The 14650-nt window shown below is 45.7% G+C and overlaps 1 protein-coding gene across 3 annotated transcripts in view; it reads right to left on the bottom strand.

Moving 5' to 3' along the window:
• Window positions 1-667: 667 nt before the first annotated feature.
• The window catches only part of LOC122625163 (AF4/FMR2 family member lilli), a 42176-nt gene continuing 28193 nt past the window's right edge, over window positions 668-14650 (bottom strand). The window contains exons 2-7 of one of the 3 annotated variants that reach the window (XM_043805111.1): window positions 7588-8523; window positions 5997-6860; window positions 3273-5617; window positions 3051-3210; window positions 2817-2985; window positions 668-2757 (exon numbers count right to left, since the gene is read on the bottom strand). In XM_043805111.1, coding sequence (XP_043661046.1) covers window positions 2538-2757; window positions 2817-2985; window positions 3051-3210; window positions 3273-5617; window positions 5997-6860; window positions 7588-8158 — 4329 coding nt within the window. In that variant the 5' untranslated portion in view covers window positions 8159-8523 and the 3' untranslated portion in view covers window positions 668-2537. Of the gene's footprint in view, window positions 2758-2816; window positions 2986-3050; window positions 3211-3272; window positions 5618-5996; window positions 6861-7587; window positions 8524-14650 lie in introns of those variants that run through there. The other 2 variants (XM_043805110.1, XM_043805112.1) reach the window with 2 other exon arrangements.

Raw genomic sequence — 14650 nt, 5'->3', positions numbered from 1 at the left:
CTGTGGTTCCTTCAATTTGCCTATAGAAATATATATGTGTCCTTGCAGTGGCCCAGCAGGAACAAGGCTCCAGTATATATAGATATCTATATATATGTATTTGTATTTGTATTTGTATATGTGTATGTATATGTATTGTGTATATATATATTATATATATGGCATACAAATATATTGTTTGTTTGTTTTGGTAATTTAGGCTACAATTTGTGGTTGCTTCTTGATTTTTCACTAATTGAATTCTTTCGTCGTCCTGCTTCTCTAGGTATACATATGTATTAATGGATCGTACGCTCCTTGTTCGTATGCGTGTTCGTGTGCGTGTGTGTGCGTGTTTCTGAGTGTGTGTGAGTTCCTGTGGTTGTATACTTGTATCATATGTGTATGTCTGGCTATGCTCCCTATATATGAGTGTATTTATATACGATTTCTATCTTTTTTGCACATTCTATTCCAAGCATCTATTCCAACATCTTCGCTTCATGTCCTACGTTGCTTTATTCATAGCTCTACACATTGCCACGCCTACTAGCCTACTACAGCTAACCGCCCACGAGGTCGGCCGATCTGCAGAGTGTATCCTATTTGCGCCCGAAAGTAGGCCCCGAAAATAGCTCTGCCCGTCCTCAAGTCACGTTAGAAAATATAAAATGAGGAAAACAGGTGGTTGGTTTAAAAAATAATACATGTAATTCATATATATATTCATAAAACTATACACTTGTGCATAGATGTATGTGTGTGTGTGTGTTTGGGTGTGCATAAATAGGTTTCTTAGAATCGCTTAATGTTTTTTGTGTATTTGGTATAAAACAAACTATTTGCAATATCAACTTATTAACTAAAAACGCTACCGCTAAATTAAATTAGGATTAAAAAAAATATTTTATGGATACGGATATTTGTATATATAGAACTACGTAGATATATTTATGTATATATAATATAATAATGTGACTTGTTGTTGTTTCTGTTGTTTTGTTTCCCTAAAGATTCTCGTTAACTGTTTGCAGCTGAATAAAATATTATACAGAAATGTATATCTCTGAAATCAAATTTCCGAACTAAGACGAACAAAAAAAATATATGTCAAATTAGAGTACAAAATGTGTGTTCCATCGCTTACAAAAACTAACAACAACTAAAAAAATATACCAACAGCGCCTAGCAAAAATCGATGTCAAGCCATCCAGTTTTCCGCCTCTGGAGCCAGAAATCTCAATTTGGAGAGTTAATAGTTAGATTGGTTTGTCTGTGCGCAAAGTTTTCGCCTGAGCATCAATGGGTTAAGCCTGGTTTTAATTATATCTGAATTAAAAGACTAATCGACAGAAGACGATGTCTCATTTGTAAATGTGTAAATGAGTGTAAATGGAAAAAGTGGAAACCGTAGGTTAGGATATAAAATTATGGTTGGTTCAGTTATCCTAAAATAATAATCGGAATATTCCAAGTTCTTTTCAGACATGCAGATATTCATTACAATTTATAGTCGGTAGACTTAATTTGGCGATTCAAAAATCGGTTGTACCAAAAAAAAAAAACTATTTGAACGACTATCCAAACACGTCTTAGTTACACAAAAAAAAGAAGCAATATTTTCTTTATTCGCTGAGCCGCAGAGATCTCAACAGAACAAATGGATTTAGTTTTGAAAAAAAGACAAATAAAATCACACCAAGTCGGTTTTCAGAGATTTCTGCGGCACACCAAATAACTATTTAGCCGTGGTAAGGGACTAAACTAATGGATATGATTTTCGGTAGTAGGTTAAACCGATTCCATGAGCGATTAGAGCAAAAGCGAGCGGAAAACTGTACACAGAATATTGACTAACTCGATACTAATGATAATAAATACATACAACTTAATAACAAAAATATCCGCGGGTGTGGGAGGGTTGGCGGGGGTGGGGTGTGTAGTCAGAATAAATAAATTATGTAATACAATGTAAAGTATTTAATGCTTTCGCCTAGCAGTTGTCTTCCAACATTTTCCCTCTTCTCCTCGCATCTCTCAAATTTCTCACGTCTAAGTGAAAAGCCTTCGCCTACATTTTGGTCTGGTGTGTGTTTGTGTGTGTGTGTGTCCGTGTTTAGCCGTGTGTCCTGGGTGTAGCTGTGTGTCCCTTTTCCTGCCCCGACAGAGGTAGTGTTTATGTATGTGTACGTGTCCGCGTCTGTGTGTGTTTGGGTCAGGAAACATCGAGCGACGGGCGCAACAAGAGCAATCGAAATTTGGTTAGGAACAACGAATGCAGATGCACAGCCCGGTCTCTTCCTTGCAGATATCTCTTAACAACAAAGACAAAAAATATCTTTAACAATACTGTATACTGATCAAAACAATGTAACTTTCTCTCTATGATTTCCTTGTCCTCTGCCAGGGCTTTCTCCATCTCCACTCCCTACATCGTTCCCTTACGCTCCTCCAATTGCCACTGCAATCCGAATTTAAGCTAATGTTCCTACACTCCGCAGTTCATCTATCGCCGCCTGGGTTGATGGGACCTCGATCGCAATGGCTCATGCCTTGCGCTAGCTGGAGGTGCACACGAGCCCGCTCTTCTGGGGCAGCTTGAGCAGACGTCGCGTCCGGAACTCGTAGGCTCGGCGGCAGAACATCACCAGCTCCGGATTGGTGTGTTCCGGCACCGTTCGCACCGGAAACCCAGGAGCGGTGGCACTGCTTGGCCGACGAGGCACAATGCTTACGTCTTCCACATCCTCTTCGGCGGCACGCAGGCGTCGACGATACCTGTGGCAATAAACTGGTCACTAAAACACACTCTAGAGTTTCCCACGGCTTCCACTAACCTGCAGTACTCGCTGAAGGTGAGCACGTAGCACTTGTCCTCGACGCAGGCCACCGAGTTGTGGTCGCGGTGGCGGGAGGCGTAGACCTCGTCCGGACAATCGTTGCGCTGCCGTCCCTGATCAGTATGCTCCGGTCGGTAGTACCAAAGCAACGACATCATCATCTCTCCTGTTTGGAATTAAGCGAATTTAGATTACATGTCACAATCAAGCAATGAATCTTTGGGCACCCACCGTCCTCAGGATTCTGCCAGAGGTGCGCCACCTTGGCCACGTAGGGCAGCTCGTTGTCCTCGTTGGCCTTGAGCAGCACACAGTCCCTGATGCGGATGATGTCGCCCTCCACGTGCCGCATGGCCGGGTAGCAGGTGCGCAGCACCAGCGGATCATCGCTCTACGAAATACAAGCAAACTTGAAGTTAAGAGTTGCCCAATACATGACAATCAACCACTTACATTGAGGAAGACGGCACCCTGGAACGCCTTGCCGGCCCACATCCACCCATTGTTCCACTTGGGCACCACATTGGCCTTGGTGGCCGGCGGCTGGGTCACATCCAGCTCGTAGCTCACGCCGCCAGGTCGCTGTCTTTGGCGCTTCCGGTTCCCGAACTTGCAGCGCGATCTGGCCCGCTTTGTGTGCGTCGCATGACCTTGTCGGCTGGGCGGAGGAGTGGCTGCTGGGGCCGCGACGGCGGTAGCTGTCGCTGGCTGACTGGGCACCAGGAACTGGTGTTGCTCGTCGGAATGTTGCTGCTGCTGCTGGGAGGCCGATGTGGATGTTGCTGTTCCCGTTGCCGTTGCCGTAGCCGTTGCATCAGTGACAGCCGGAGACTCGCGGAACTTTTGAGCTTGCAGATCTGCCGTCTGATACTCGTTGTTGTTCGTCTCCTGGGTGGATACAGTGGAGGCATTTACCGCTTCCGTTTGCGTTTCAACTGCGGACGCAACTGCTGTCGCTGCTGCTCCCGTTGTCTTCTTGCTCTTGCCCTTCGCCTTGCCAGCAGGCTGTTTGCGTGGCTTCTTGCACGGCAGGGCTGACTCGGAAATTTCTGCAGACGGTGGCTTCTTGGTCTCCGACTTGGAACGCTTCTCCGCCGTGGGCTGTTTGCCCCTGTGGTCGGTCGCCTGAGTTAGCGGCGAGGACGCAGCATACAGTCCACCCACAGCTGTCGGCGCCTGCTTGCAACTGCTGTGATTCAGCTCTGGGTCACTGAAGTATCCACGACTCAGTGCCGTGTCCAAGCCTTCGAGCAGATGCAGAGCAGCAATCTCCTGTTTCCGGGGCCGCGCTCTTTTCGGCGAGGCACTGGGCGTGGCCGAGCTGTTGGGTGTCTGCTCCTTTACGATGGAAACTTCTGATCCTGGCTCCATTGGGGTGCCTGCCAGAGATGGGGCGGCCACTACTGCTGCTGCTGCCGCTGCTGCAGCTGCCTCGCGTTGCTGACGACGTTGCTGCTGCTGCTCGCGGCGCTGCAGACGCATTCGCTGCTGCTGCCGCTGCGTCAGGATCATCTGACGCCGTTTGACATATTTGGGCGGAGCACGTCCGTGTCGACGGACGAACCTGCGACCGGGGCACAGGTAGTTCTTGGGCTCCGCCTGTTTGATCAGGCTCTTATAGCTGTGGTTTGTTTTTGTCTTCTTGTTCCCGCTGGAGGAGGCCAGCAGGTTGATGCGTTGCTTGCTGCCGCCTGGCGTGGGCTGCTGATCCTCGCCAGCTCGCTGTTCTTGTTCCTTTTGTTCCTGTTGGTCCCGCTCCATTTCTGGTTCCGGTTCCGTTTTGGCCACAGAAGGCACTGGAGCCGCTTCTGTCTCCAGTTCCTGCTCTGGCTCTGTTTTGATGGTGGGCTTCAGGTCCGGCAGTTGGCTGATATGTGTGCTGGCCTGCGCCTCGCCGTCGTGCTCGATTTTGATTTTGGTCTCTGCTTTGATTTCCGCTTTAAGTACGAAAGGCATCTCTGGTTCCGCTTCCTTTGGCTGCTTCAACTGCTTCTCCGGAAGCAACTGCTGCTGGGCAGCATAGACCATTTCCCTGGCCATGCTCTTGCCAATCCTCGCCTTGCGCGGCACTGCCGCTGCCTGGGGCACGGTGACTGGGGGCGGGGTGCTACAGGTGAGATCGTACGCCTCGATGTGCTGCTGTCCACCGTGATTCTTCTCCAGGCCCAAGCCCAGGCGCAGGCGGAGCTCCAGCTCGGCCTCCTGCTCCTGGTCATCGAGCAGCTTCTCGTCACTGGCACAGTAGCTCTCCGGCGGAGTGGGCGGCGGCATCACGTGCGCCTCGTACTGCATCTTGGTAACCTGAGGATTCTCGCCCTTCAGCTCCGTCTTCACCAGCATCTGGCACTGGGTGCCTGTTGTGGCCGTGGTCGCCGTCGTGTTCGTCGTGTTGGTTGCTGCTGTTGCCCGTGAGGTCGTCTCAATCGTCTGGCAGCTGCTGTTGCTGCTGCTGTTGTTGTTACTGCTGCTGTTGCCTGTGTCGGTGCTGCAACTGTTGCTGGTGTGGTCGCCACTGTTGCTGTTGTTGGGAGTCACATTTTTCACTGGGCCTCTACTGGTAGTCAACGCTGACGCTGTGGTTGTTGTCGTAGCGCTGCTGCAGGCAGCCAAGGTGCTGCTGCTGCCGCTGATGTTGCTGTTGCTCGTGGCACTCAGCAACATACTGCTGCTGCAGCTGCTGCTGTTCTTGCTGCTGCTCTGGTCGATGTTGCTGATGATGTTGCTACCAATATGAGGCCCAGTATGGACGTTTTTTGGACACGATTGAGGCATTGGGCAGGGACACTGCGGTGGATACTCTGCGGACGACAAAAATGGATCGGTATTATAAGATTTGCTCACATACTTAGCAGAGTTGCCAACTAATAGTTTTCACCAGTGTCTGTCTCTAGTCGCAATGGGTACTATTTACTTTAAAGTTAACAAAACGTTCTGAAGTAATGCCAAGGGTATTGAAAACTGTGCATTCGCTTTTGCTCTACCTCTACCAGACTTTTCTAATTAAAGATTATTTGATCTATTTGTGTTGTGTTTCAGAATAATCCAATGTAGAGTACTATTTGATAACCTCCATTTAAATTTTCAACACTAAAGTCTAATATATTTCCTGGCTAGCTTAGTTGGCAACTTCTCGCAGTGGTTGTCATGCATCCGGGACTGGACCATACTTTTCCTTACCCATATACGGCCCTTGCAGTCCGCGCGTGTAGCACTGGCCGGCGGACGCTCCTCCGCCGGGACTGTATCCGGCGTAGTAGCTGGGCGGTCCCGGGTAGTGCTCCAAGTGCTGCTGCTGGTGCTGTTGCTGGTGTGCCGGAACCAACTGGCTGCCGGATGGTGCGCCCGCTGCTGCTGCTCCGCCTGCGCCTACTGCTGCTGAACTGCTGGTGGGCGGCTGCTGCTGCGCCGGCCCGGACACCGTTCCGGATGAGACGGGCGGCGGGGGCGGCTGCTGTTCGTAGAGCTCGTGCGGCGGCGGCGGACCTGCGTGCTGGTAGTACGGGTAACGGCGATAGGCGCCCGGCGGCGGTGGACCCTGCGGATGGGCGGCGGGATGGGCGGGATGCGACGGCTGATAGACCTTGCTCGAGAAGTAGGGCGGGTAGGTGGGCGGCGAGTAGCACATGACCTCGCCCGGATATGGCGCGTAGTAGTTGGGCGGATAGCCGGTCGAGTAGTGCATCTGGGCCGCGTGCATCGAGCGGGAGTAGGGCACACCCTGGTGGGCGGCGGCTGCCGCGGCTGCGGCCGCCACGGCGCCGGCCGGATACGGCTGTGGCTGCGGCGGATGCTGCGCCTGTTGCGGATTGTGGGCGTGGCTATGGGCGTGTCCGTGCGATTGGCTCTGCGACTGTGACTGGGATTGGGCTGCCGCCTGTTCGGCGGCGGCGGCTTCTGCGGCAGCCTGTTGCTGCAGCTGCGTGGGTGAACCGGCGGCTGGAACGGGACTGTCCTCCTCCTGCAGCTTCTTCACTTGTGCAGGCGGCGGCGGTGCGGCGATCACATGCGGTGAGATCAGCGGTCCAGCCGGCTGATAGTAACCTGCAACGGGACGTAAAGGATAGTAGATCATTAGTCAAATGTTGTAATCTATTTCAGTGGAATTTACACAATCGTTATTTGCGAACTGATTAGATGATGGTTTGGGTATTGAAACAGTCCATGCTTATCACTAAATACGCTGATAATTGATTTTTGTTTCTAAACGATATTATTGCTGGCTTATATGCCACTAAAAAATAGATGATAATTTGCTCATGTGCTTGATTCCTCCTTATTCATTAGGAATCTTACAGGACAGTCGAACAGATATTTAGAATTTAGAATATTTATGGATAAGGCGGAAGTGAGATGGCTTTTTATGTTTGCCACGTCGGTTTCGGACTGATCCTTCTATTGATTCATGTTCAACTGGTAACTACAGACAATTTAGGGTGTAAAAAGGATATCCTAGGACTGTAAATATTGGCCATTCAGGATCCACGCAAAGAGGACTTTTACTGTGCGGGGCGGCAAGTGCAATTCGAGTCGATGTGAAGTGAAGTGCGGCAACAATGCATAAAGTGAAAGTTGGCCTGGCCGAAAAAATGAAAAAAACAAAAAAACAAAAAAAAAAAGCTAGCGAAACCAGTTGAGCGGCTCCAGTTTGCTGCTGCCCACAGCAGCAGGTCGTGCAACGAAACCCCCCTAAAAACTACATGTACATGCTGCATCTTCCCCCCTTTTCCGCCCACCGATGGCGGTGGTGTGGTGGTGGTAGCTCCTTTACCTCTTCCCAGCATGTGGGCCGCATACAAAATGTCGCGAAAATGATGCGCCGCATGCTGCTGCAGGAACGTGAAAGACTCGGCGATGTTGGCCGCCAGTGCAGCGGCGGCAGATGCCTCGTCGCCCGGCGATCCCGCTGCAGCTCCAGCTGGACCCAGTGCGTCGCCCGCCCCGCCCAGGCCGGGCATAATGCCGCCAATGCCACCAATGCCACCGATGCCGCCGGCGGGCGAAAGTGCCGATGAGCAGGAGCCGGCGGACTGGGAGGAGCGGTCCGTTTCGCAGGTGCCGCTGCTGCTGGTGCTGCCCACGCTGGAGCAGCGTTGCTGGTGTGGCTGGTGCTGCAAGTGCTGCAGCTGATGTGGCTGATGTGGCTGATGTGGCAAGGTGTGCTGTTGCTGTTGCTGTTGGTGCAACTGATGCTGCAGCTGCACGGAGAGCGGCAGCTGATGCAGTGGCGGCGAGATGTGGAGCGTACTCAGCAAACCGCCGGAGGGCGGTACGGTTTTATGGCTGTGAGCGGATGTTGTTGCTGATGGAGCCGACTTTTTTGTGGTCTCTTTTAGGCGCATTTTCGAATTGCGATTCCAAGTGGTTACTCCTTTCGTCACTCGTATAAAAAATAGATATATTTCTGATCTGTGTGCTCCTGGATTCCGTGATATTTGTTGGTTTTGCTTCTTGTGCTTCTGCTTTCTCTGCTGTTACTTTTGTATATAATATTCTTGTATATATGTACACTGTATATGTATTTGTATATATGTATATGTAAGTCAACAAGGAAGTTCTATTGTTAAGGCAACTCTTGTTTTAAACATTTCCCTCGCTTGGTTCCGTTACAGTTTTTCCAAGGCGCCCACTTCTCCAAGGCGTTTTCCCTCTTCACTTCTTTTTCCGTTGAGTTATTTGTTTCTACTCGAATTCTTCATTTGACGGGCTGCAATCACAGAGGTAAATCAAGAAAAGCCATTGAGCATTCGAACACAAACACTTTTTACTGCATTCACTGGCGCACTTTCATCACTTTGAGTCTGTGCCTCGCATTTATTGTTCTTTGATCGCAGTTCGTGATTTATGATCAGTGACACGCAGTGTTGGTAAACGTTAGGAAAAGCTCATTTAAAACGCGAGTTCTTGCCGAGTTTCACTATTTCTGTTGGCGACATTTTCCGAATGTTCATTACTTGTTGAACTTCTATGCAAGTTTACGTTTTTAAATTTTGCGGTGGAGTTTTGTAGGTGAACTGCATAACTTTGTTGCCCGATTCGCTTTACAATATGTTATAACTTGTTTTTGTTTTTATTATTTTATTGCGTTACGTCCGCCGCGGGTTCTCTTAATCGTTTTTACATCAACGTTTATGTATTTATTTTTTTTTAATAGAAAGGGGGTTCTGAAAATGTGTTGGGGAAAAGATCTGAGGCACAAGCATGGATTTTAGGCAAACCAGGTCGAGCAAGCCAATATTTAAAGAGCGTCTCTAAACGTGTGTTTCGTTACCAAATAAAAATTCAACTAATGATAGCAGATACAAGCTCTACGGATACTCCCGATGCCCAGGTCCCTAATGCGATTTCTCGCACCTTCTTCTCGAGAAAGCCAGAAAGCCAAACGACCAGTGACGAACGAAACCGAATGCCCGAGAGCGGCAAAAACAATAACAATAGCCTCCGAAGTTGGAGCGTGTGAAAATCGACGCCGGCAGAGACGCAGGCAGAGCGAGAAAGAGAGACAGGGACTTCGGCACGTAGCACGTAGTACGCTGACGTCACGCACAGTAAGTTGTGCTGACCACCTAGCTAGTTTATAGCCAGTTGAAAGGAGACTTGTTGGTCTTGCTATATAAGAAAACATTCGAAACAGACTAAAACTGTTTTATGTAAAAGGGAAAACTAACGTTCATATGTACATAAATATGTAGTAATATTTTTCAATAAAAAGCATAAGTCTACATAGATATGTATAGATATAACATTCGGTTCTATGTTAATACTGCAGCATTAGAGAAAGTGAAGTTAATCTGTACATAAGCAGTTTAATAGAATTATAAATTTTTTAAAAATTATCGGACATAAAATTATTTACTTTAAAATAGATAGACACTAAGGCTGAACCGCTTAGGGGCTTTGGAGCTTGAAAATATTGCACTTGTTGATAGTTAGTTTGGCTTAATACAAATTTAAGGATACACTTTTACAGTTTAAACTACTCCAGAAGCAATTTTCCTGTCTGAAATGGTGTCAGCACTGGCCATCAGAACACGCTGATGGCAAGGGGTGAGTGGGTCTGCTCTTCGCCGTCCGTTCGAAGGGGGGCAGACTGTGCAGGGAGCGGGCAAATGGAAATGGGATAGATGGCGCTCGAGTGCAGGCCAGGTGCTGTCATCATTATTGTTATTTTATGCCATCGCCTGTCAAATGCAAACAGGATTGTGCAAGACAGCACGCAAACACCGACGACAATTTGTCAACGCCTGCACTTGACCTACACACAAACACATACACACACAGCCCCACAAACGACAAAGGAATACGATGATATACAGCTATTGACAGCCGATTAGACGCAGGAGAAATGAGTTAATTGCAGTTCGCATCCTAACTATCCTCGTGTTATTCTAAAAATCTTTTACAATACCTAACTACAATTTAAATTTCTTGTAAGCTGTACATTTTTATTTGCAGTTGTTATATTTAAATACATTTAAATATCCGAGAATATATATTAAATATCTAATCAGCTTTCAATAGCTGTATACATCAGCTTGTGTATCAGGATAATGGAAAAGGTGCCCGAATGGGTGGCTGCATTAAAAGGCAGTTAAGTAAAACGACCAATATAAAACAATTTTGTTTCCCGCTTTTCCATAACCCCTTTCAGATGGCAAACTTAATCGAGTTAAGTGTGAGCCCCTAATGCAAAAATGACATTTAAAGCGAGAAATGCGAGTGACTTTTAATTCCATACAAAAATAGCACTCTAGATTCTAACTCTTCATTAAGTTGACATTTTTTGGAAACAGGACTTTGCCAGTGGGTCATACTTTTTACACATTTTCAATTAAAAACGCCATGAGGAAGCTGTAGAAAGCGGATAAACGAAATGAAAGGCTTTCGCCGGCGTCGATTTCAGATTCTTCTGGATCAACGGAGCTTAGTGAATGCCTTGGATTCCAGGTTCCACAATGCGGGTCAAAAGAGAATGGCTATCGCACATGAAGAAGCACAACTTGATTGCGAATTAAATACTATACTTTAATCTACAGATTAGGCTGAAGCTCAATTAAGCTGCTCAATGAAATTGTATTCAGTTGAATAGTAAGCAGAGTAAATAGGTAAAAGCATGCTTAATTATATTTAAAATTAAAGAAGGCCCTCTATAAACTATATTCCTTTATCTTTCTGCGCGGTTGCGTCACTTAGTCAATGCTAATCGCCTCGCTTACGAGCCACGTGAGAATTACAAGAAAACGCGATGGAGGCAAAACTTTGGGCGGCAAACACGTGTAAGACACCAGTTTTTACAACTCCCCATTTGAAAATCAACTCCCAGCCCTAGATTTTCCACCACCTCGCGAATCGCCGCCCCTGTTCTTGGCTTTCATTTTGATCGCGGCTCGTGCAATTAGCGGAAAACGCTTGCAATTAAGGGCCCACGAACGTCATCTTTATGGCTGTTGCTTTTTAATTTTTTTTGTTCCCCTTCTCCGCTGCTGTTGGCATAACACACTAAGTGAATAATTACGCGTAATTAGGCGCACGCAACATGTGCCACGCCCCAAAGGAAATGCATTCCGCAGCAGCACCTGCCGATCAGATTTGAGAGCGCCAAAAACATATTGTCCTGCACCAGCTCCCCAAAAGAAACATCGAACTTTCTCCTGCACCAAGCGATTTTTTAACCTTTTTGGGTGAAAGGAATCGAAAAGTGGGCGAATTTTCGTGTTTCACACAGAACGGCTTTTAAAAATACACAATCGAGTACATAATGCATCACAGTTCAAAAGTGTCGTATACTTTTTAAATGCTCCTATTAGCGTAGACGTAAAATATTACCATGATGAAATAGAAGATGACTCAATTATTGAAATGATTAACACGACAAACGTAGCACTTTGGGAATAAGAACAATAGCTAATTGAAATAATTACCATACCATGTCCCAATTTAAATAAACTTTACAATATGAATACCTCAATTGATTGCAAATCGATTTGGTGATTGGGTTTAAAATAATTGAAATCTAGAGGGTAAACAAAGTAAGTGACATCTGAAAGCGTAAAACCCTACCGTTTGTGTAAATAGGGTCCACCCTTTTTTATTAATCGATTGAGTAAGCTAACCCACATGTGGCAATGCCAGGATGTACTAAAGGTAACAACGATAAAAATCGATTAGGAGCTCAAGTCCGAAAGTTAAACATTAATCATGAAGAATGCACACAGTAAGTTAAATTTTCTCCCCTCTCTCTTTCTCTTTCTCATTCTCATTTCTTTCTTTTCCTTTCTTTTATTTTCTTTTCCACCGGGTGCGATAAGTCGGGATTACGAGTAAAAAGCTAAGGGAAAAGCGTCGAAATGAGGCAACAGTGACACAGGCTGGCAAGCACACAAATAATTTATAAAAAAGATAAATATATATCTGTATCTGTATCTGTATCTGTATCTGTATCTGCATCTGTGTACTCAGGAGGAAGAGCTGGCAGCAGCTGAAGACGAAGACGAAGACTGGACTTCCCGTTTGCGTGGCGTGCAGTCAAGAGTAAAAGTCAAATATTGTAATTATGCTAAATACATAATTTACTTTGAATTAACAGCTGAAAACGGCGGCGAAACGGCAGGTGAGAAGGATGAAGGCCCCGGCGAAAAAATATTGAAATTGCTGCCCAGAGATAAGGAAACACACAGTCAGACAAAAGGAAGAAAAAAAATACAAGAAGAGAACGGAGGAGAAAATAAGGAAGAACAGGCGGCAAGGGGCGTTACCCTAATGCCGCTCGAAAAACCGAAATAAAATTCAATTAAATTGCGCTCAACTGCTGGCCAACAGGTAAGAACGCTGGCCAAGAGGTACGCCAGCAGAAAGAAACAATATTTTGCGGTTTTGTTTTGGCACCTGCCACAAACCGCAGACAGACAGGTGAGGCAAGGGCAGCAATAAGAGGCAGGAGTCAGCTGTTCGCTTGCCACCGCCACCACCAGCAGCATCGATATGCAGAACGAGCCCAGTCCCAAAAGGGCACCGAAAACACCCGGCATTGACATCCTATCCATTATCCATATCCCTCTGTACCTCTGTATCTCCAACCCAGCGAAGCCCACGAACTGAACGAACCGAACTCAATTGGGCGTGTTCATTCATTCGTTAAACTCGTTTGCGAAATAAAATTATGGGCTAGGGAAATATCAATTAAACCATCTTTAGTGGCCCCCTCTTTCTTGCAAGATATCCCACGCCAGGTTATAGATCATCTTAAGTTCATTTATATTTGAATTTGAAATGCATATACACTTTATCTGTTATCTATCTACATATTGTGCACTATAGAGTATATGTATTCCTAATCAGCATCGTTAGTCAGTCGATCAAGTCATGTCCATTTCAAATACCAAATACCATCCATACTATTCCTTTAAAGGTTATGAGCAATTTGTACAACTGCCGCTAGGTGGAGCTCGTGTGCTCGTGGGTATCTGATAGTCGAGACTTATTTTTTTGATGTTATATGACTATTAGATAGAACACAATGCGTTAACTGGAAAGGGAAAACTGAGAGATTATCACGGACAGAAAAATAACTTGCGATCAAAACTGAAACACAATTCTTAGGAATCTACCTTGGAAAGAATCGTTGATAAGAAAGCTTTGAACGTGTGACTAAAAGTTGGACCCACGAGATAGTTTAGCATTTATAAAAACTTATTTTCTGAATACAAAGTGGTTAGAATACGTTCATATGACAACGAAATGTGCGAGTGCAATTGCGGTAATGAAATGTGATATTATGTGGAATATGCTGGTAATGGGGATGATATCGAAAGTGGCATTTGGAGTAACAAAAGTGATTAACAACAGCAAGAGTACATATTTGATTAACAACGACAACAAATGGAACAACGGCAATAACAACCAATAACACACAGAAACGGAGAAGACGAAGACCATTGAGGTCAAAAATACTCACACGACTGTCTTCTCGCCTAAACATTATTCTCATTTTTGGAATCGTTTTTGAAAACGCGGCCGCGTTTCGATTTCTTATTTGTTTGCCTACAGTATTCGGTTAGTTTAACTTTGTTTTCCATACCATTTAGGGCAAGTGTGTTTGCGAAAACTAAGAAATAATAATACAAATATTAGCCACTACCAGATCGAAATAAAGCGCTCGCGTTTTTATCGCCACTTTTGTGTGCGTGTTTTATTATCTCGTTTAAAGTGTCGTTGTTGCGTTTGCTGCTTTTTGTTTTACGATTTTATATTTATTCATTAGCTCGCTTGCCTAGTTTTTACGATTAACTTTTGGAAACTAAACAGCAACCAGAAAAAAAGACCAAAATAATAGAAAAAGCCACAAGAGCAAGTAAAAAACTGCTCAAAAAACGCAGATCCGAGCGAAAAATCGCGTCGTCAGCTGTCGGACCTCTGCCAATCAAATTAACACATTTAAATTAGCATTTTTGCATAATGCCCGGACATATATATACATCCATATACTGTACATATGTATATACATTCAGGCCGTCAGCCACACACACATACAAACGAGCACAGACAGTCGGATGAAATCTGATTTGCAAATTTTTGTGAATCGAAACCGAACTCGAAATGTTTCTGCCACACAATCCGAACATAATGAGATCTCCTCAGTTCGATATTGCATTTTCGGATTCGGATTTTCGATTCATAGAGTTGTGAAATAACCCTCAAAACTTCCAGCAATTCGCACTTTCGACCAAGCTAATAGTATTGTAGTTATCATTGTTTTATGGAAACGTTTTAGAACGTGGAATGCGAACTACTCCACATTTTTAACTGTGTACGAAAAGTTATTTTATGTTTTGGTT

Source organism: Drosophila teissieri, chromosome X, assembly GCF_016746235.2.
Source record: "Drosophila teissieri strain GT53w chromosome X, Prin_Dtei_1.1, whole genome shotgun sequence".
NCBI classification, from domain to species: Eukaryota; Metazoa; Arthropoda; class Insecta; order Diptera; family Drosophilidae; genus Drosophila; species Drosophila teissieri.
The sequence above is the reverse complement of the archived record's forward strand: the minus strand, read 5'-3'. Positions and strand labels throughout refer to the sequence as shown.